The 23,534-nt window shown below is 39.3% G+C and overlaps 1 protein-coding gene across 1 annotated transcript in view; it reads right to left on the bottom strand.

Moving 5' to 3' along the window:
• Positions 1 to 9,085: 9,085 nt before the first annotated feature.
• Positions 9,086 to 23,534, bottom strand: part of tmem132e (transmembrane protein 132E) — a 135,202-nt gene continuing 120,753 nt past the window's right edge. The window contains exons 8-9 of the mRNA XM_030747176.1: positions 20,414 to 20,608; positions 9,086 to 14,203 (exon numbers count right to left, since the gene is read on the bottom strand). Of these exons, the coding sequence (XP_030603036.1) occupies positions 13,133 to 14,203; positions 20,414 to 20,608 (1,266 nt within the window). The 3' untranslated portion in view covers positions 9,086 to 13,132. The remainder of the gene's footprint in view (positions 14,204 to 20,413; positions 20,609 to 23,534) is intronic.

The following is a 23,534-nucleotide window of genomic DNA, read 5'->3' as shown; positions in this document are numbered from 1 at the left end:
TTGCAAGACAAAGGTGAAGGATTCTGAGAGCACTTCATACCCGATCACCTGCTGACTAGCATCAGCAGAGCAGCGCAGAGTCTGTCAAACTCCATCAAAGTCACAATCATACATAGTCTGTTTCATACAGAGCTTTGGAAAACAGTGGGCTTAGCACTGCAGGAGAAAGACTGGATCCATAATGATGACATATAGAAATATGGATAATTTTATACTATCCAAACAGGAAAGTATTTACAGTAGCTTTTAAATTAATATGGTGGCAAATATATGTTTTATTAGGGTACACTACAGCAGCACTGCATGTTCTTCTATTACTTCATATTTATGATCATGAGTATCTTTTCAGTCCCCCCCACAGGAACCAGGATTTCAGTCACAGCCAAAGTGGATTTGCACACATTGCATGAAAATGACTATTTGCTACAAAAACTTTTTATGAACTGTTTCATTAATGCATTTCATAAGACAGAACAAATTCATGACACCTAACTGACATGTCTCAACCATGCATAGATGAAGCACTGCATGTCGCAGCTGCTTGGTAGAAGAAGAAAATTTGTAATGCAAATTTGCACTGAGAAACATGCTGCAGGCAGACGGTGCACAGCTGAAGTCCACGTCTCCCAAAGCATCCTAACCAGCGCGACAGTTTTCTGTTCAGTGGGAGCCTGACTGGACTTTGTTTTATAGGTAGGGATGAATCAGGTATGAAGCATGAATTATGTGGCCCATGTCTCCGATAGTTCAGTGGACTCTCTTGATGTACAGAGAGGTACAAGGTGGCATACAGCGGTTCTTTAACCCTTCACCTTCAAATGTAAAGTCAATAATCCCATCTAACAAAGGTGCGGCCGCCACATCCTTTCTCTGAACTTGAAATGCTCCAAATATAGCACCTACCCTTCAGCCAGTCACTCCGAGTGAGGAATATATATTCCTTAATAAACTGGATTAAGTTAGTCAATAATGTCTGCTGTTGACATTTTCAGGTTGATTTAAAACAACAAAATCATCCTGCTACAGAAAAGATTATTATTGACTTATTTTTCCACTGTTCTCATCTTCTTTTGCACATTAATCAATCTCTAAAGAACAAGTTCTTCCATAAACCTTCTTTGAATGAAATTATTCTGGATATAAATGGATGTGAGGAGGTTTTTATTTTTATTTTTTTTTGTGGAGCTTTGATTTACAATGATGTCCCTATATATCTATCCCCGTGTCCTACTTTATGTAGTGCATTAATATATATGATAATCTGAGCTACACCTCGTTAGCACCTGTGTAGTGGAACACAGAAAAAAACAATTTCCTTACGCTGAAAAAAGAGTTTTTAAAGATTTATTTCAACATTTCAAATGGATGTTTACATGGATGAATGCAACACATGGAGTCAAATCTGGAGGTTAGTAAAACTGTATTTATGGAGCAGTTTTTAATTTGAGTTTTTCTTTTTTTAAAATTTGAATCTATCACACCAAACTGTCATGTGGATTACATAAACATGGGGTTGGTTTGCTGCGGTTGAGGGTTTATTTGCTTTCTTTGCATTTCCTCCTCTTACTCATGATTAAGTTGGACATGCTGGCTGGGAAACAGGCTCAGGGTTATCACCTCCTTGCAGAGGGCTTGCTGCCGATGGACCCTGACAAGACGCTGACTCCCACGGAGGCTGTAAACCCTCTCTTTCTCAGCCATTTAAGAGAGGCTGCCAACAGTTCCTATTAAGTCTGTCTGTGCTCGTGTGCCACCATGTTTGTGGACAATGCTCATGACCGAAAATGTTAAAATTGTTAGTGCTGTATCTATATTTTAGCCAGTTTAGTTTTGTATTCTCTTCTTCCAGTGTGAACATCAATGCAGAGGTGGCATTAAATCACTTAAAAAAATAATCAACTATAATGTAGAAAGTAGAAACAAAGGTACAAATCTTATTGCATAAATATATGTAATTTCACTCAGTTGATCAAAACAGATTACTCAATTGTTTGCTCATTCAGTGTCATGCTTGCCTGCGATAAGACGCTCCACAATTCACGACACTAAGTAGGTGACAGTGGAGCCTCTGCAGACTTGACATGAACTCATCAGTAGCCCAGTTTCAACTTCAAAGCAGACACAGCTTCCCAGACCTGCTGTGAAGGTGGCAATGGCCTAAAAGCGCATTTCCACTGTCTGAGAGGTGCATTTGCATGTCATTATACGGAGATTGCTGCAAACCCCGATGGCAACAGCCAAGAAATACATTTTAAAAAGTGTGTTTTACCTGCCGTCCTTCATAAAGTAAAACTAGAGGCAGCAGCAAGTCACAAAAGCAGTCCTGCGCAGGGTTTAACTGGTGTTTCTACTGGTACAGGAAGTGAAGAACATGATCTCATACAACAAATCAAGCAGAGCATTATTTCTGCAGCCCATGAAGTCAAGCTCAGCTGTGATCCTGGCACATCAGTTGATACTCTTCAACAAATCCAATTGGCAAATCTCATAAAGCGCACACGATTTAAACTGCTTTAGCCTGCCCACAGTTGCTGCTCATGTGCAAGCCACTTTGCGAGCCACCTCTGCCCTATCTCTGTCTTTCATGCTGTATTTAAATGTATGCCACATCTGTTGTCTCTGATGCTTGCTCTGCTTTGTGCTGGAATCTTGCTGCTGCTGCTGCTTCCCCCACACTTCCTTCCACATATGCTCAAAGAAGAATAAGAACAGAACCCATTCAGCCAAATGTAAATTACTGTAGGTGGAAATATTAATGGTGTTTTGTCTGGTGGTCCCATCCCGACTTAAATGTCTAAATATGATTCCCATTTTCCAGCAGAATGTGTGGAGCATTTTCCAGTTGGCAAGGAGCACCATGCTTGAGATGATGCAACCTTGGGTGCAGTAGCTGTTTTTGGGTAGTATGTTCTCATAGGGTCTGCTAACATAGTAGTGAGTTACAGTCTAAACACACAATTGCACAAACAGTATAACAGGTATCAGTGAGATCTCATTAAGCACTGACTTTGTGTTTCTAGAGAAATGCACAAGGAGTCAGACTTCCTCACACGTACGCTTGAACAATCACTGTGTGCGAGGGATCGCTGTGAAATGCCCTGAAACTGAATGACTCAGGATGGATGTCAGGATGTGATGGCATGAGCTGTCAACACTGTTATTGTTGTGCATGCAAGCTCCAGCAAATAATAACTGAATCTTGTCATCTAAGTTATGATTCCAGGCCTTATAGGACAGGACAAAATGACAATTTGTGTTTGTGAAAGCGGAATTAAATCTTTCATTGGGCACGTCATAAAATATATAAAATAAATAAAATATAAATGGTTGTTTGGTGTGCTGTATAGCTGCTGTCTGTAAGCCTGCTTTGCAGTTTCAGCAAAAGTAATAAAGTTGTTTAAATGAAAACCAGATCTATAATAGCATTAGTGTCTGTCTTTATGATTTTTAAATCTTCAAGAGCATGCATGACTCCACACATATGAAAACCTTGAAACTCTTCCCAAAGGTGAGCTTGCTTTCCCCTCAATTTTCTAAGCTTTTAATGGCCAAGGCTGAAAGACAGGACATGCTTACAAAGGCATACCTTGAGCCTCAATAAAACATTTAAAAGCCATCTTGCCCACCATCATGAAAAATGGTTTTGTTGTCCTTGGTGGAAAAACTGTCTGGCCTTACGAAACAAAAAAGACATCCAGAAAGATGTAAAGGAAAAAAAAAAAAAAAAAAAGCACCAGCAAGCTGGAAGCTGTGCTCAGTCTGCACATCCAGTCCCTCTGATTAAAAAAAAAAAAAAAGGAAATACATGTTGGAGTTATGCAAGCTAAGTAGTGGGAGGACACACTTTTTTTTTGGCGAGCTCTCACCAAAGCTTCACAGCAGTGAATGATTACATAGTATTTAAAGCTGTGAATTATGTCTGTTACTTAAAGTGCAATATGACTGTGTCAAAGCTGCAGAAAATATCTATTTGTAGTCTTAATGATTCATTCCCCAATATACAGGAATGCATGGAAGAGTGGTGAATTAGACTTTAGTAATTGAGTAACCATTAGGCCACCTGCCCTCTGAGATTTCTGCCCCAGCATAACTCGGATAATGTTGTAGGATATTTGTATCAGGGTGCTCTGGCCTGTTGCTCTTGTCATTAAAACTAGCTTATGGCAACCAAAACACAGCAATATGAAAACAGTTAACTCAGTAGTTGGATATGGTTTTTCAAAACAGGCTAGCTGAGAGTAGCAGAAACATTAAAAAGCACTACAATCAAAACTTCCATTAACCTGTATTGTATACAGCACATGTTGAACACGTGAATAAAAATATACTCTTTGGGTTCCATTTCAGGTAATGATGTTTTACAGCAAAACGCCAAAAAATAGTTTAACCAATTACATAAAGGCTTGTAGCCCTCACCTATTATGTAAAATGCAACATGTCTCAGCATTTTATTCTAGTCTATAGAGGCAGCTGTCAGTGTGAAGTTATTATCTCTGCCTCTCCTGTGATGGATTTCTCCCTGTATGGTTGCTGAAATGCTTTGAAAATTGTCTAGAAAGAAGCCTGTGTCTTTGATTTGGGAGGACTGACACCAAAATCTGACATTTGCCGTTGATGTTTTATATAGTTAAAGATATTTCTGCTGTCAGGCTTCATTGTAGCCACTCTGGAAATATCTTGACATGAGATCACAGCGTCTATGACTGGCCTGTTATCCACAGGCAGAAAATAACAAAAACCATTACAAAACACAAAAATGGGACCACAAATGTAGCTGGCACCACCAGCTAAAGAAATTCGTATTTTCCCCCCTTTTTCCCCCTCCCATCCCTTTAGTGTAAAATGTAAAGAAAATAACTGTAATTAAACTGAAATAAAAGTACTTAAGTGCTCCATCAATGCACTGTGGATTTCATACATTTTCCTTAAGCAGTGGGATACTGGTATGGTGGGGCCCCCAGTGCAAAATTGAACCTTTATTACAGGTTAGATAAGCCATAAATGGCTGGTATACTCACTGAGGACCTGTAGATTGATTTCACTCTGCACTTCACACTGAACCAAATTACCGCTGAGCTGAATTTACTCGACTGCTCAAACGCCAGTCATGCAACATCAGAAAAATAATAAGTTAGAGAAAGAAGTCCTGTTATTGCCAGAGGTGCACTTGTACTCTTTATCTGTGCATCAAGCGCGTAATTTCACTAAATTAGATTTCCAGCAGAGAATCGGATGACAAAATGGCATAAATGTGTGCTGTACATTTTTCCATATATTAGCATTATATCATACCGTAGCCTGTAGTGTGACTGGACCATCTGAAAGCCGCATTCAGACCGATAATGCAGGAAATGAAAGCGTAGACGTCCTCACTATGGAGATTGTTTATTAGCCTAAAGTGCATGTCATTAAAATCACTACTTAAAGTATCTGAAAGTTTATGTGTAAAGATACTTTGAGAGAAGCAGAGGCCTGTACTGACTCCACACTAGAGTGCAAAATATTATAGAGTGTATTTCTTTTATTGTCTGTAGAGCAAAAACACAGATGTGTTATATCATTATCAATAATTTTCCACTTACCTATGGACCTCAGGCTCATTTTATTTAAACTGAGTCACAAATATAAAGTTTTATTTTTCCTAAATTTCCTCAAACAGATAGAGATGATAGCTTTTTTGTTCTGGCTAATTTTACTCAAACAACAGCAAATACTGTATTTACTGGGACTCAGATTTTACTGTAGTGTCTTTGTTCACCATAATAAATGAACAGGGGACATGTTATTTAACCCCAAAGACGTTATTCATCGATGCAACAATAAAGCTCTATTATTCTGAAAAACAGGAAATAATTCTTAGGATCAGTTCAGTGTTGTTTAATGCAATTTGGTGGCAGTGGGAAAAAAAGAATACAGTTTGTTTGAAATGACAGAGGCTCAAGCATCAACATTATGATGCTATTTAAAGTGGACATATTTCAGTTTTCCACCTCCGTATTTTTAATTTTGGACTGAAGTAGCTTTTATGATTCATATTTCAAAATAATTCTTATTCATGTTATCCTGAGCCTTAATGCAGCCCCTCATTCCATCCTGTCTGTTTTAGCCCCTCTCACTTTCAGCCAGCTTTCTTCTGATTGGCTGTTTCTTCCAAGGTTTGGACTAGTGGGTGGAGCTTCTGTGCTCATGGTCGGAGCTGTATGATACTGACTCTTATCATACTGAGCATCTAAAACTGCCTTTTGACTCACAGGAATTACTTATACATACACTCAGTATCTGAAACTTTGACCAGGGTTGATCTGAGCATCCACTGCTATATGCAGTCCTGTGAAAAACTAATTACACTCTTAGTGAATCCATAGGAATTAAAAGGGTAAGTAGCAGCCGGGTGCAGCTAATCAAATGCACTTGATCAGTTCATCATTAGCATGTGTGAGCACCTCTATAAAAGCAGACGTTTGGGCAGTTTGCTGGTCTGGAGCATTCAGGTGTTTGTTCACGCAATATCACATTATTCCCAGGAGTGGATGTCCCAGCAAATTCCCCCTAAAGTCAGACTGTGCAATGCTCTCAGAAACGGCAAAACACCCAATAGTTAATAGATTAAAAAACAACAAAAAACACCATCTCAGACTCTACAGGCCTCAGTCAGCATGTTAAATGTTAAAGTTCTTGACAATTAGAAAAAGACTGAACAGGTATGGCTTGTATGGAAGAGTTGCCAGGGGAAAGCCTCTTCTGTCTAAAAAGAACACAGCAGCACAGAAAAATGAAAAAAAAAAACACATCTGGAATAATGTCCTTTGGACAGACAAGATTAAAGTGGAGATGTCTGTACATAATGCACAGTGCCAATCACAGCATATTAGCACCAAGTGTCAAGCACAGTGGTGGAGGGGTGATGATTTGGGCTTGTTTTTGCAGCCACAGGACCTGGGCACCTTGCAGTCGACCATGAACTCCTCTGAAAACCAGTGTATTCCAGGGTCAAATGTGAGGTCATCTGTACAACAGTTTGGCCAAAAATGGTTAATGCAGCAGGAAAACGATGCCAAACAAAGCAGCAAATCTACAGCACAACGGCCGAAAAAGAAAAGAATCAATGTGTTGCAGATGCCCAGTCAAGGTCCAGACCTCAACCTGACTGAAATGCTGTGGAGGGTTGTGCATAAATGCATGAGCTGAAGCAACACTATAAAGAAAGAGTGTGAGAGACTGATAAAGTCATACAGAATATCAGTACTTCAAGTTATTGCTGCTAAATGTGGTTTTGGAAGCTACTGACTCATAGGGTATACTCAGGTTTAGTGTCCACAGGACTGCATGTCAAAGGTTTTCAGTTATTTAAGTGAAAAAAATGTTTTATATTGTTGCACTGTGACACTGACATTTTCCACATTTAGGGTGTGTAAGCTGTGACTGTTGGCAGAAGCATAATTAATTTTGATCACTAAAAGATGAGATGCTGAATGAAGCAGCAGGTTAACACATACGATCCTACACTGTATGGAGGAAGTTTATAGAAGCTGCTGACAGCTGCAGAAAGGCCACTGCTCACCAGAGCACAGACCCCTTTGGCACTTAGTCCCATACAGGCGAATGAATTCAACGTGGCAGCACCTCAGAGAGTGGGCTGCATGTTCTCCTTAAAAATGTATTTATGCTTTGTACATTGTATATAGTGTTATTATTAGTAGTATTAAGGTTAATCTTGTTTGTTGATTTTATATATATTTATATTCTTTTCTTAATAGTGTGAATTATTATATTTTTACTTATATTTATAATAACTGCGGCTGCTGTTACACCCAAATTTCCCCTCTGTGGGACAATAAAGGCTGTTTCTTCTTCTTCTTAAGACGTTCTTCTGAATCAGCTATGAGAATCTGGAGAAAGTGCAAGTGAGACGGCGATGAAGAGGATTTGTCATAATTGTGACATCATTGTTGTGACAAATATTCGTGCTGTGTGCATCAGATTAATCCAGACACAGTTAATTCTCATTAAAAGTCCTTCTGAGATGTTAAATTTGATCCTAAAATGAAACACAGATGTAAAAGTTTTTAGTTTTGGATGCATAAGAGCTCATAAAATATTTGATCCCTTTACCATTTTGTTTTCTACTTTGATAGGTGTGTGTGTGTATTACATCTGCGGAGATAAAGAAAACACACATCTAGATAAAACTGACGTAATACTTGATCAACAGCAGCAGCTGACAACATTTGGTAATGACTCAGATATGTTAAGATCCATTCAGTCTGCAGAGAATTCCCCAACCCCAACTTACTGCTCTCTAATGACCTGTGTGTCTTACCTGAGTTCAAAGGGCTTTGATCTCAGCTGCCCAAGTGAAGTGAGCTCAAGGAGTAAACACTCCAGACTCTGAGTAAACACCTCAAGTATAGATTTTAATGGATGGGAGCTGCTGGATGAGAAGAAACACACTACAGTAGGTCTGTATACCCATCTATGCAGAAGCTTTTTGCTGCTGTAGGAGACACTAGCAAACATGACAGGAGGGCCTTTAGCTGACCACAGTGTGAAAAGCATTGATATATGGTCTTCATTTATCAGTTGGACTCTATCAGGGACATATGGGCAAAAATGCCCGAGAAGAGGGTGCATGCTACATCATTAAAAGAAGAAAAGAAAAGAAGAAGGGGGAGAAAAAAATGCTTTAAATTAACCTCTTCTTTTGTCTTCACATCCTTGTCCCTGAAGGCATCTGTTACCCATAAGATAAAAAGAGGTTTGATTTTTAAATCAACACGAACAAATTCAAAACTTCCAGAAAGCGTATAAAACCATTGCTTTCACGTACTGTATAAATCAGGTCCTCTTGTGAGATATTGAGCACCCAATGAGCCAAAATCCTTCAAGGTCAGAGCGTCCCTTCATATATGAAGCTACTGAGGCTGAATTCCTGACATAACTCATGCTGACACAGAGCAGACATGGTGCCAAAAACATGTAAGATGAAGAAAAAAAATTCCCCTCTTGTTAACAATGGAAAGTAAAGTAAAAGTGACACCGCCATTTGTGTATTGCATTTTCTTTAGTACTTTACATATAACGGGAAAATACAAGGGTTTGCTTTCAAGAGAATACAGGAAATTTAACAGTGCTCTGTACATTACAATATTATAGTCAGTGTGGTGGTTACTTGGCACAGCCGACCGAGCCGTGCACGTTGTGCACACTTCACCATGGGCGGGGGGGGGATACAATTCAAAAATCATCATTTACATGTTATAAGCAGACTAAGTTTCTATTAGCAGCTCGAAGAATATACAAAATGAGAAATATCTACATGTTGCCAAAGCAGGAAGGGAGTGTAGGATTTAAAAATCATAATGAAAATAACGTGTATTAAATACCGCGTGAGTACGTCAGCAGGGGGGAATAAAAAAAAACACATGAAAACTGAAGCTGCTATTAGACACTTAATCTGTAAAGTTACCAGATTAGACTGACCAGGTTAACACTAATCACAAAAGAGCCAGGCTTAGTTGGGAATTCTACATTCATCCTGAGAGACCGTCATTTGAAGTTAAAACTGAAACACACTGATTTTTCACTCTAGTTCACAGCAAAACATGTCAATGTCGCAGCTGAAGGAGGACGGGCTTGGACTGTCATGAACATCATCTCATTTTTTAGCTGTTAACACAGATTAAATTGTTTTTCAAAACTAGAATTGGTCATTATTATTTTCAACCACATGGAACACAGAAAGGGCATGCAGCAGATCAGATCCTTAAAGTCCCAATCCAGGATTTATGTATTTCAGCTGTGGGTCTATATACAAGTAATATATGGAAAAGTGTGGTTTACTCATAGCAAATAATCTCATGTCCACGGGCAGAAGAATTAAAGGGACAGTGCACCCTAAAATGCACTTCACATATTTTCCCTCTGGCCTGTGGCGGTATTTATCCATGTGGATTGTTTTAGCATAAATTTCCCAGTTTTATAGAAAATAGCCAAAAAAAAGCACTGATATCTCTTTACATGACCTGATTACACAAAATAACCCACAAATCTCATGGTAAGCACTTCCGTGTAGGAACTATTTTCTTTCCACAAAACTACACCCTTCAACCGCATCACTTATGCATCACTGTGCATAAGAAAGCATCACTCTACCCATGACAAGAGGTTCACCCTAGTGACAGAATGTAACAACATAAATGCAGCTGAGCTGTAATGTTAATTAGTTGCATGCTTCTTTTTGGTGTTTGTAGACAACAGAAAGAAAATAGTTCCTACAACAAGGTTTGTAGAGTTTTTTTTTGAGCAACTGGTTCATGATTTCTGAAAAGAGATGTTGCTGTTGAGTTTTTAAGCACTTTAGGGACCTCAAGACAAGTGCCATCTGGTTCCATTATATTCAAGAGCGGGAGAGCAAAGGTACTGCCGATATCTCCATAACTGGAGAAACCAAAACACCAAAACAATCCAGACTCGTTTAAACCACTATGTGAATTTGATTTTGAGGTGAACCGCCCCTTTAGAGCCCTAATCCAGGATTTATGTTTATCAGCTGTTGGTAGACAGACATATTGAGTATTGAAAGGTGTGTTTTTCTTATGGGAAATAAAGTAAAAAATAAAAGCCAGTTTTGTTCCTGTATTTACAACGTTGCTACGAGCAAACACACTGTCAGATTGTCAGTCAGTGAAAGAGAAGCCTGCTAAAAATGTCAAAGTGCAGATAAAGTATGCCTATATTTTCTTCTATATTTTCCTCTGATGACGCTGGCATTTGCATAACAGCTGCCACAGTGAGAGGAATTCTGGATTGGGTCTTTACCCAGACCCTTTCCAGGGTCTCAAAGGCAGGTAAGGATGGCAACAAAATACAGTTTGAATGACAAATAGAGCCACAGAAAGAAACACGTCACCTTTGTTTGCTCATGGGATCAAAATCAGTCAGTTAACACAAAAGAAAAATCCAAGCCCTTAGATGCACAGTACAGAATTTATGAAGAGTAACATGGAAAGTCATTTTTTATCACATGGTTGTCTCATTAGTCTTGAAAAGAACTTGTTTTATGTGAGATCAGAGCTGGAATAACATCAACATGTGAAAAGTCATCTCTAGTTATTCTCTCTAGCACTAAAAAGCAGACACGCTAACAGGGCAAGTGTAATTAAAAGTACTATCAGCCCCGCTCCCAGTTACTACTGTATGTATCTGGCTGACTGGCAATGTTTTCAGTCTTCAGATATTTTATGCTCCTTCTAAACCCTCCAGATCTGTCTTTTTTTTTCTCAACTTTAGCTTACCTGAAAGCCACATCAATAAACATTTAAGAGACAGCAATTAACACTTCTGCACAACAACACTTAAGCTGTGTTGATTTCAACCACTTTGATTTGTCAGTAAAGCCTGAGGTACATTTACATGATCTCACACCCGCACCCATATCATCCTCACAGCTGGAGTAACAGAAGCACATTTATTATTTTCCCCGCAAAAGCTACTAGTCCCTGGCACTGTTCATATTTGAAGTTAAATTTGTGACCTCGACACACAAAGTTTACTGGAATAGATATTCAAAATAGGGCCCACATACAGAAGAAGGTGTGTTTGAAAGCAGTGTGACAGCACGAGATGGCCATGATTTAAATGATGGAAGAAAATCAATAATTTATTCTGTAACCTTCTTTAAGGATGGATGGCATTTCCTGCAGAGTTTAGAGGATCTTGTGCTCAGTGAGAATGTTTCCAACGAGTACATTAGAAGTTTTTTTTTTTTTTCCCCCCCAAAAGGCTGGAGGCAAGCCAAACTCGGGGAAGGGGAAGTAAACCATCAAAAGATTAGAATCTATTACAAGTCTGATGCATAGCAAATCCCCACGTTCAACAGTCAAAATTTGATACCATTTTATTAAAAATCCACAGTTCTGTTGTGACATTACTGAGGGGGACCTTCAGCCCACCACAAGACTATAAAATTTTCAAGACTTCAACCAGCTTCCACTCGTCTACCTTGGAGTAAGCAGCTTGTTGAATGTTTGAGCCTGAACTGGCTCTAGCTCGATGCAATATATACATATACGAGAGAGGAATGTCTGCGTGTATGTAGGCCTGGCATGGCATGCGTGTAATGCATGATAACATATTCATTTTAGTAATGTGTATGAATGATTATATAATTACAATATAAACATTTACAAATTTGGAAAAAGTTGCTGATTGTGCCTCAAGATCCCCTTCCATGCAAAGACTGTTCGAGATCCTCACAATGCACAAGCTCTTTGTATTTATACCTCATGCTCGAGAACAGTCGTAGTATTTTACATAGTAGCTCTTACTACGCTGTCTCTAGCCATAGTGAGAAAACAGGGTGTCCGCACTGATATACGAAGTGAACTGTGACCTTTTTTTTTTTTTTTAATAAGGCATTAGATTTGTTCAGGACCATGAGGACTAGTAGTAGGGCACTGCTTTTGACTACCTATGAAATGTAGAAAAATCTAAGGAATGAACATGAGTACAAATCATGAGTGTGCTGCACCAAGAACAACAATGAAGAACGTTTTGCCATTAAAAGAATGCTTTTCCTACTTTGGCAAAAAAAAAAAAAAAAAAAAGAAAAGAAAAGAAAAGAAAAGAAAGAAAAAGAAGATTTTTTTTAACATAGCTTTCATGAGAGTCTTTGACAGTTATTTGTTCATCAAAGGCCTCTTTGTTTGGAATAGGTACAGTACTGCAAAGTCCCACTGAGCCACCAAAGCACAACCAGTACCATACCTCCACTACACACCTGTCCACATCAGGCTTTCATTGAAATCAGATCCTGAAAATAAGAGAGCTGGAGCAGCTCTCTCATCTGCCCATGGCTCGGCTTCCCAAAGAAACATGTTTGCTATAGCCAAGATTTACAGATTTCTCTAGCAATTGAGATCCTCTGGTCAGGTCTTTGGCTTCCCCGCATTCTCCTCTGTGTGAGCGTGTATGAGATTACAGCACTGTGCAAACTAAAAGGAACTAACCAAAACAACAGTTGGCCTTTTAGTCTGTGAAAAATTATCTTTCACTTGGGTGTAAAAGAGCAAAAATAGAAAGGAACGTTCTTTTTAGAAAGCCGAGAGTGGGGCTTGAAGCTGCACCTCTTATCTCAGGCTATTTCTTTTATTCTGCGCATGTAATCATGCAGTTCCTCTGGGTCTTGAAAGCCCATATCCTGGCAAACCCACTGAATGTCCTCTTCATCTGCTATGGGGATGGAGTTATAGGGCAGCTCCTCCGTGGGAAGGGTGGTAAAAGTGGTAAATTTGACTCGCTTGCGCTTTGAGGTGGGTGAACTGGCATCCTCGCCATTCTCCTTTGTAGAGCCCCCAGAGCTGCCATCGCCCCTTCCATGTACCTGGCTTTGAACGCTAGTCTGGGAACTGCCACTGCTATGGTGGTCCCCATGGCAGCAAGTCTGTACGCTCTCCAAAGGGTTAGTGGGACTTTCCACCTGCTGTGGTGACAGATCACACTGGGCCCTCAGTGGCTGGCCATTTCCCAGGAACACCCAGTGGTGGGAATGATCCATGTTGGCCTGACCCTCAGGTGGGATCCGCTTATGGCGGTATTTAAGCACAAAGACGATGCAGTTGATGAGAAAGACTAAAATGGCAAGGCAGAAGACTCCCAGCAGAGCATACATGCCAATCTCGAGGTCAGTCATGTTGCGAGGTGAATGCACAAAGTCATCCTCCTCCTCTTCATCAACCTCAGTTGGTCGCTCTTGGATACTCATAGTAGGTAAATTGGTGTAATCAATGGGAACACTGGCAGGCTGTTCATTAGATGTCTCGTAAATTCGTCCACTAACGTTCGGATCAATGATTGGACGCCTGGTGATTGGTGCCAGCTCAATCTCACCCTCTGTAGTCGCCTCTTCCTCAGAGTCCTCCTCTGGGCCAAAGCGGACCTTGACATAAACTGCAGCAGATGCAATGACGCTTTTGCGTTTGGTCTTCTGGCAGGCCTCACAGATGGTCATCTCTACGCGCACCATCTCGCCAGACCCTTCTCCTTCTGCCACAACCACAGGCCAGCGTTGCTGAGGCTCCTGCGATACTGACACAACTTTGTCATCCAGTGTGGAGGCATTGAGGTTGTAGTCCTTGGTATCAAAATAAGTCAGAGTGCCCGCTGTGTTGTCACTAAAAAGCATCCAGACAGACAAACTGGCCTCCTGTCAGACAAAAAAAAAAAAGAGAAATAAATTTCAGTTTCCAGAAAAGAACTCTTTTCTTGCTTCAACATCAAAATATAACTTGTGAAAATGCTTTAACTCCACAAAAAGATTTGAACATGTGTCGCTGCCTACTGGGCTGAAATCTGAAATCACGAGTTAATAAATATGTAAAGATCTTCTTTCTTAGTGAATGTGCATCCCAACATTTGTGTCATTTGACTTGTTCATGAGTAAAATACAAAGTTATTCAAATTCAAACACTTCACAACAAAAAATGTGACAATAGAGAGTAGGTCAAAAAGCAGCATAAAAATAACAACACTGTTTGCGTGGGTCCAACTGGATGATGACTGTGCACCAAAAAAGAATCAAAAGTCACAAATTTGTAACAATTTTTTAAAATTATCAATGAAAAAGCTTATTTTTACTTATTTTACATATTAAGAAAAAACTCCAATTATCCTTAAAGGGGCCCTATTATGCTTTTAATACTAAGCAATGATAGATGCTTATATTAAACACAGCCCAAACTTCAAATATTAAGGTCAGCGTATGTTCCCGCAGTGTAGCTGCTAGCTAAAATCTCCGGTTTCAGACAGCTCGATACACTCAGTTAAAGATAATTTCTCTACTCTTGGATCTGCATGATGCAACAGAATAATGATGTACCAGTTATCCTTAATATGGTCATCTCAGTCATTGAGTGCTAGCACAGTGCCCCACCCACCTGTGAAGAGCAGCTAGGAGCATTTATCATTTCAAAATTTCAACTTACACACCTCAAATTTCACCTTACTTCTGAGAAACTCACCATTTTGAGTATGTCAAAAGTTTGAGACAATAACCTGAGATTTTGAATTACAGGGAGCATTAAACATTAAAGTCCAACAATTAAAAAAAAAAAAGACTGAAAATAAGCATCATAGGTCCACTTTAAAAAAGATTTTTAAAAGATGATGATGATGCTATGTCTTATTTTTACCAGACAAAGAAAATCTGCCCAAAAGCTTGCCGTCATTAAATACTAACATATCTGTAATGGCAGGACACAGGACAACCCTGAGGTTTTAGGGGTCAATAATAGTGTCTAGAAGAGAGACGACTGATGGACAGTGTGAAGCAAAGGAACAAATTCTGTTAAAACAATTACCCATTCTGCAGGTGTTTAGATCTCAGCAAAGAATATTTAAACAGTTCAGATCCTATTATTTCGTGGCACTGATCGTGATTTGAATGCCTGTTCCCAACTGAGCCTTTGAAGTCCTGGACTTGCTCCAATTCCTAAATCTCCAGAGCATTTGTGCGCATCCGCAGTGCCCCATTCTCAGTACAAGCCTTGACATGCACACAGACTGCCTGCCTCTGATGTGCACACAAGCAAACCACTTGCGAGCACAGGGGAGGAAAGGGCGGCGGAGGAATGACTGTGTCGTCCTGAAGGCTACAACACAGGTTCGTTCGACAGCGCGGACAGATAAGGCACATACAGCAGCAGTGTGTGCTCCAAATGATGAGTCTGTCTCTTTGTGCTTGCTGCCGGTATTGGTTTTATTTTTGTATTTTCTATCATTCTTGGCTGTCTGCGCTCCCCTACAGAGAGACTGGATAAAAAGCCTGGGTGCCACTGCCAACATGGTAGTTACCTGACAACATTCATCTGCTGCAAAATAAACCACACAACATTGGTGTCCATGTAATCAAGGATGCATTTGACAGTCTCTTTTGTTCACAGCTTGCCTAAACATCAGGAACCAACCATTAGGAAAAACTGACAGAGGGAAGATTTTGTTTGTAGGTTCAGAACAGATGCATCGAAGAAAAAAAATCTCTTTGGTTCAGAAGAACTGAAGGAATCGGCTTGTTAAGCGATGACATATCAACCCTGTTTTTGGGTCCAAGTCTCTAATGCACTGGTTTAGAGTCCTTTTAACATGCTATAGGACTGTATCCCAAAAAACTATTCAGCTGTCATTCTACCCATCTACATTTTTATTGGCATTATTCACCTTTAAAAACTCCTTATGCAGCATCTCGGGCACCGATATTATAGCCTTAGAAAACAATAACTGTTGCTGCAACTAAGATTTTGATATAAAGATTAAGCTCTATAATAAAATAAACAGCAGCAACCTATTAAAGACTTCCATGATGCAAATTATGCAAGCTATGTACTTTTTCTTGCCGTACTTAGAAGAACTTAGAAGCTAGGTAGCTAGTAAAATGAACCACAGATTCAGAGGATGAGGATGGCTGTTCCAAAGTTTAGGAGCTACAACCTCAAAAGCGTGGCCACCTCTGATTTTTAAATAAGACGGCATTATGGTTAAGGGACCTTGATCAGATGACTGGAGAAGCTGTGTGTAGGAGCCTGGCCATGTGCTATTAATAACATTTTAAAATGAGTTCTGAATTTTATTGGAAGCCAGTGAAGGGAGGCAAGATTAGGGGGGATGTGCGAACACCAGCTAGTTTTTGTTGCCCAGCTGCAACATTCTGGATCAATTATTATTATTATTTTTTTTTTTTGCTTGGTTTTATTATATTTTGCCATTTTCACTGCCTTAAGGCATTGTAAACCTACATTGATTTTTATGTTTTTATTCTCTGTTAAACCCATTGAGTTTGCATGTAATGAAATGTGCAATATTAATAAAACTGCCATTGGCAAATGAGGATGGGCAAAAGAGGACTGAGAAATGCACGTGAGATGTGAATTAACAGTAATCAAATCAAACAGGGTTTTAACTTTATGCAAAAAAATCTGACTTCATGATAAATAAATAATATCGTTATCAATATAATATTACCTAAGGGAAGCATGGATAATCTAAAAAGTAGTGGTCCCAGCACAACACCCAGTGGAAGCCATGGCTAACTTTGATGTGTGAAGAAGACTCCAAATTTACATGAATGGTGTCTCTGTGTTTGTTCAGAACTGACACGTGGACCTGGAAATGGCTACGACATTACACCTAACAGTTTGATACTTAAACATGCCAATATTTCACTAATAAGCACACCTCTTTCATCTCCACATGACAGTATGAAGACAGCTCTCAGTATGGCTGATACTAAAGTAACTTTCTCCAGCTTTTATTTTATGGCATCTAGAAATATATGTGCATGTAAACTGAACATAAACAGCTCGTATTATAAAATATGCATAAGCAGTGGAAATATTATTCTGTGATATTTGCATCAGTTTGAGATGCAGATGTGTGCTGTGTTCAGATTCATAAATACATTACCGAAATAAATGAGCAACAGTGAGCAGATCATAACAGGAGTGGTTTACAGTGAACCTTTAAATACTGAAGTCTTTCAGTTCAAAGAGAATTTAACTTTGTCATGTGAAACAGAGAATAATGCAAAGAGACCTTGATTGTCCAACTCTCTCCATACATAGTTTATGTGTTTCATTCATTTCTGGAGTAATAGAGGACATTTAGAAAGTTTTCCTGTGAAACAGAATCAAATGGCTTGAAATAGCTTCAGCAGTCCTCTGAGAGCTTTGCCGGCAGAGGAATTGGCTGCCTTTTATGGCCTGGCCTTGGAGAGCACTTAGGACAATACATTACAATAATTAAATTTCAAGGTGGCCAAGAAGCGGAAAGCAAGAAAAATTGGAATTTAATGCTCGCTTCTCTCTCGCTGACGCCTGATGTGGTTGTCGTTGCATTTTTAGCAACTTGCAGGCCAGAGAAAGGGCAAAGCACACATTTCTCCTGAGGTGAAGCAGGGATGCCAATTAATTCTTAGCTGAGAATTGCAGAGATTCTTGCTCATGTGAAGAAACAGAAGCACAAACAGACGTCTTCTTGCTTCTCACTTGAGCTATAAAATCCATTTTGGAAAATGTATTTGGACATATCAGAGGTGTTTTGCCAGGCTTGGCTAATATGGGGTTTTGTAAAATAACAGCACCAAGGATACTTATTAGTTCTCTGCAGCTGCCTTCATCTGGTGCCTTTGCTGGCTTGAGCTTAAATGGTTTAGCATGGAAATAATTTTATTGTTCAAAAGTGAAACTAATATGTTTGGGTGATATAAACTCACTGGACATTTTATAAGGTACACCTCACAAGTACCAGGTTGGGCTCGAGCTTGCCTTCAGAACTGTCTTAATTCTTCATGTCATAGATTCTGCGAGGTTCTGGAAACATTTCTCAGAGATTTCAGTCCATATCGACAGGATAGCGTCACACAGTTGCTGCAGAGTTGGGAACTCACCGACATGTTCAAGAAACCATTTTCATTTTGAGATTTGAGCTCTGCCACATGGTGCATTATCCAGCTGGAAGCAGCCATCAGAACATGGGCAGACTGTGATCATAGAGGGATGAACACGATCAGCAACAATACTCAGGTAGGCTGCTGTGCTTAAAAGATGCTAAATTGGTACTAAAGGGCCCAAAGTGCACCAAGAAAATTTCCCCCCACATTATTATACCACCACTAGCCTGAACTGTTCATGTGAAGCAGAAAAGATCCACAGTTTTATGTTGTCTTCACCAAATTCTGACCCTGCCATCTGCGAGTCACAGAAGAAATTGGGTTTCATCAGACCAGGCAACGTTATTCCAATCTTCCGTTGTCCAATTTTGATGAGCTTGTGTGAATTGCAGCCTCAGTTTCCTGCTCTTGGTTTACAGGAGTGACACCCGATGTGGCGCTCTGCTGCAGCCCATCTGCTTCAAGGTTCAAAGTGTTTCAGAGAGGCTCTTCTGCATACCTCGGTTGTAACCAGTGGTTATTTGAGTTACTGTTGCCTTTCTATCAGCTTGAAGCAGCCTGACCATTCTCCTCTGAGTTCTGGTAAAAATGAAGATAGTTTCACCCAGAGAACTGCCGCTCACTGGATATTTTCTCTTTTTCACACCATCCTCTGCAAATCCATGAAATTGTTGGGTGGAAAAAAATTCCAGTAGATCAACAGCTTTGAAAAAAGATCAACCTGTCTGGCACCAACAACCACACCACATTCAAAATGGCTTAAATCACCTTTCTTCCCCATTCTGATGCTTGGTTTGAACTTTAGCAGGTTATCCTGAGCGTGTCTACATGTCTAAATGCACTGAGTTGCTATATTTGCGTTAAAAAAAAATCAGGTGTAGCTAATAAAGTGGCTGGTGAGTATATAGCTGAAACACAGATGGGTTTTTTGCAATTTCACCACTCTGGATACAGAAATATGGAACTGCTGAGTACTTGGTGTTAGTCAGTAGGACAAACTGATTAATGCAGAGCTACTGCATTAATCAGTTGGTAATTGGAATACTCAAATGTATACAGAGGTTGTGGTATTATATTTAGACCTTAAATAAGAGTATGTTTTAATGTTTTTTCAGCTGATTCACTATGTACCTAAAATATCAAATTTAAAATAGAAGACAATGTGATGCCGTGCCTATTTAACTGGACTGCATGTAGACATACTGACTTGTACAAAAGTGTGTTGGTATTTTGTTTGTTTTTGTAAGCCTTGAATTAGAAATGATCCAGGACAGTAAACATACACTGCAAGACCAACAACAGCAAACATCTGCAGTGAGGGTCATTTTTTTTTAGCCAGCCCCCAATTAGGATGAATTTCAGTGAAATGGAAAAAACTTGGCATTGTTTACTTCAGCATTATTCTGGCATTTCTTTATTGTTGTGTGTGGGACTTTTTTTTTTTAATCACAGCTTAAAGTTGTTATAAGATATGGGGAGGTAGTGAGGTAGAAAACTGCTAATTAGTGTTAAGCAACAAAAGAAGGTAGTAGAATTTCACTCACTGAGAGCGAAACAGTTTTTAGATTAACTTTTAATATATTTACCACAGTAAAGCATTTTTTTTAACTCCATGGGGCAAAAGCAGCACAAACACTGTAGAAAAGTCAAATTCAATGACTCAAATTAGTTGAAGTGATAGCCAGCACACAGCTGCTGACCTTGTCAGCACCCACACCTTTCACTCAAAGCAGTGCAAACCTCAAAGTTAGAAATTAGATTTAGACCAGGCTGTAAACATGTTTGTATTTTATATATTTTTTCTAGGCAATCTATGGGGATTCACCCTCTTTTTAAGTCAGCCTCAAATGTCCTTTTGAGGCACTGCAGTTTGTGGAGCATCTGAGGTTGCAGCTTCATCTTTACACCCAACACTACCACACACACACATATTTTTCCTTCTCTGTACTGTGTGATCAATAATCGTGTGTGTACCTGTTTGGGAGCAGTGAGTGTCTGGATTCCAGTTGCCTTGGCCACCATGGTGTGGCTGTTGCCGGGGCTGGGCTGCAGTGACAGGGTCAGGCCCGAAATGGCGTGAACACGCAGCTCTGTGATGGAAACCTTGTCATCTGTAACCGAGAATGGTGCATCTCCTAATACTGCATCCACTGCCAGAGGAGACTCCACCTGCAGAGAAAAAGATGTGCTTTTACTGCATCCCCGTATGACACAGGGACATCGTTTAAGTCCAGAATAGACAACAGCTTTATTGTTTCTCTGAAGCTCATAAAGCCCATGACAAGCCACTTTTGGATTAAAGTGCTTTGTGCTGTTGTTTGTTCCAGTGCATCTACAATCCATGTGTCAATGCCTCTCTGTCTATCATAGTGAGAAAACAAACCCCCCAAAAAAGGCGTACTCGAGACAGAATCTATCATCAGCCAGACATGAGGTACAATTGGAAGCCACAACCACACACCATCAAAGTCCCTGTTTGCAGAAAACACTTTTGCCCATCTAAGTGTCATCAAACGAAATGCCAAAACCATTTAAAGATTCGGTGCTGCCTCTGTGGGTAATCCTGCGCTTTTGACAGGCCTCTGCACCCAGTAGTTTAAGCACTTTTAAAATATCATCATTTCACTTTGCAATTGCAACCAGAGGTCATGAGGGACGTGAACAAAGTAAAGAGCCATTCAGTGAAGCGGTGGCCTTGTCCGTAGAGCCAGACGGGGAAATCTTTTCTTCTTTCATCTCAAGCATTTTATAACTCCAGCCGTGAGGAGCAAGACCTGTGATGAGTTTGGTGCTCTGACAAGCTTTTTCAGTCACCATCAACTGCAACCTTGAAACAGCGAGTCAGCTATGGTACCAGTCAAAGGTTTGGACAAAGCTAAGCGTGTCCAAACTTTTGACTGGTACCATATTTCCATTAATACACATGTGGTGCTTCTGAGTCAAAAGAGTAAAAGCTCAAAAGTTTGGCTGATTTGTAGGTTAAAGTGAGACACACACTAAAACCAAACATTTAGGTGTTACAGCTCTTTGTCCATTGATCAGTTAAAATGCACACACAGTGATGAAAACCATACCTCATTTTCATTTGAAAACAACAGTTCTGTAAATTAGCAAGTTTCATGATGTTATCTAACACTTTTGTTGTTGTTGGCTTTTTTCTTTTAATGTGTAGAATTTAATCTATTTTTTTGGCTTTATACTTGTCATTACTGTCTATATTTTACAGAGAGATTACTTCATATTCAGCAAGTTAAAAAAAAGCCTGTTGACAGTATTAATTGATATATTAGGTAATATAATAGTAATACCTAGAATTTGCCAACAGAATGAATCAATAATTTTAAGCGTGGCTCCAATTTCCAGGTTTCTGTTCTGAAAGAAATATGCTAATTAGCACATATTTATACAAATGTTTAATTTTGAATATTTAAACATATGATCCCAGAAAGGTTCCAACGGGGGGGGGGGAACTGTTGTAAATAATCATAGGTAATCAAGCGGGGACATTTTAGGGTGATATCTCTTAATTAAACATGTTGTCCTGCAGTACCCAACATTAATCGGGACGCAATTAAGTCCACCGACTGATTAAAAAAAAAAGGGTAAATAAAATGCTTCTTCACTGTTCGGTTGCCTTTGGCTGAGATCTGAGTGCCACATAATCTGGAGCAATAATTTGTTATGTAATTTGGTGCAAAGTAATTTGTCATATGAAGGCTCGAGCCAAGTCATCAGTGGTAGCAGATGCATCTGCAGGTGCCTGGTTTTATTAATTTGGGCCTCATTCTTTATGAGTTACACTGTATTTCAAAAGGTAACTCCATAATAAAAACAATTTTAGGAGGCAATTATTAGTTACACCAATATGTAACACAAACACAGACTATTAATACTAGTTATTATGGTAAATAAATAATATTCATATTCCCCACTTTAGCATTACATTATCACCTTCACCTTCTTAGTCGTGACATTGTTACAACATCGCACACTGATTAGACTTGATGTCAAACTCTGTGTTGCGTTAATATGGTAATGATGTAGTTTATTCTGCTAATGTCCTTTTAACCTGCAGAGGCTAACGGTTCAATTCAATTCAATTCAATTTATGTAGCTTCACATCACAACAGCAGTCACCTCGAGGCGCTTTATATTGTAAGGTAAAGACCCAACAATGGTTGGCATCAGTTACAATGCTGCTGTGTGAAAGCTGCTCTGTGTTTGAATGTGTCACCAAACACTCACTGTTTTCACTCTATGCTGCAGTCATATCACAGTAAAGTATTATAATGTCCCGAAAGTTTCGTTGAATATTTTATAAAGAAACAGAAAGTAATCGTTCATAGCAGTAAATGCATACAGGCTAAAAATAAGAGGAAAGAAAAATCTTCTATGCAGCTATTAAATTCTGCAGTCAAGTTCCACTTCCATATACATATTGTTTGCCTGTGATGGATTAATGCACCAGAAAAGAGAGTTATGGTTCACTGGGCACCCACAAACATGCACACATACAACCACGCAAACACTCAAATGTGTGTGCGTATGTGCAGAACCCTAAGGCGTGATAGTAGATGGATGAATTTTTTAAAAAAAAAAGAAAAAAAAAAACTTTAAAAGTTTTTCAGGAGGAAAACTCAGTTGCATGATGGATCGCTCTCATTCTGGGAGCTAAAACAAAAATCTTTGCATTTAGTTTGATTGCCAAGCTTTTCATTTCTAGTTTATTTTTTTTTTCTTCTTCATTCAGTTTAAGAGGGCGAGTAAATGCAGGTGAAGCCCTGAAGTTGTTTGATGAATACTGACAGAGAGGTGAAGGATGCGTCCTGAGCAAGAAGAAGTCATTTTCTGTACAAAAACATATCTAATCATAAATCCCACTGAGGTCAGACGGAGTACGACTCTGCCAGCGAAATCTGTTTGCTTACAATTGATTTTCTGCTATTTCGCGTTCCAGTCAGCTGTGGCTGATATTTTCAATGGCCAATTATGGTGACTAAAAAGAAACTCTAACACTGTTAAAAATCAATATTGGCAACTATGCTCAAAAAAACAATTGAAATGCATCACACTGTGCATTGATTGTTTAAAATAA

Source organism: Archocentrus centrarchus, chromosome 14 (assembly GCF_007364275.1).
Source record: "Archocentrus centrarchus isolate MPI-CPG fArcCen1 chromosome 14, fArcCen1, whole genome shotgun sequence".
Lineage (NCBI taxonomy): Eukaryota > Metazoa > Chordata > Actinopteri > Cichliformes > Cichlidae > Archocentrus > Archocentrus centrarchus.
Note: the sequence above shows the minus strand (reverse complement) of the source record. Positions and strands in the feature narration are given on the sequence as shown.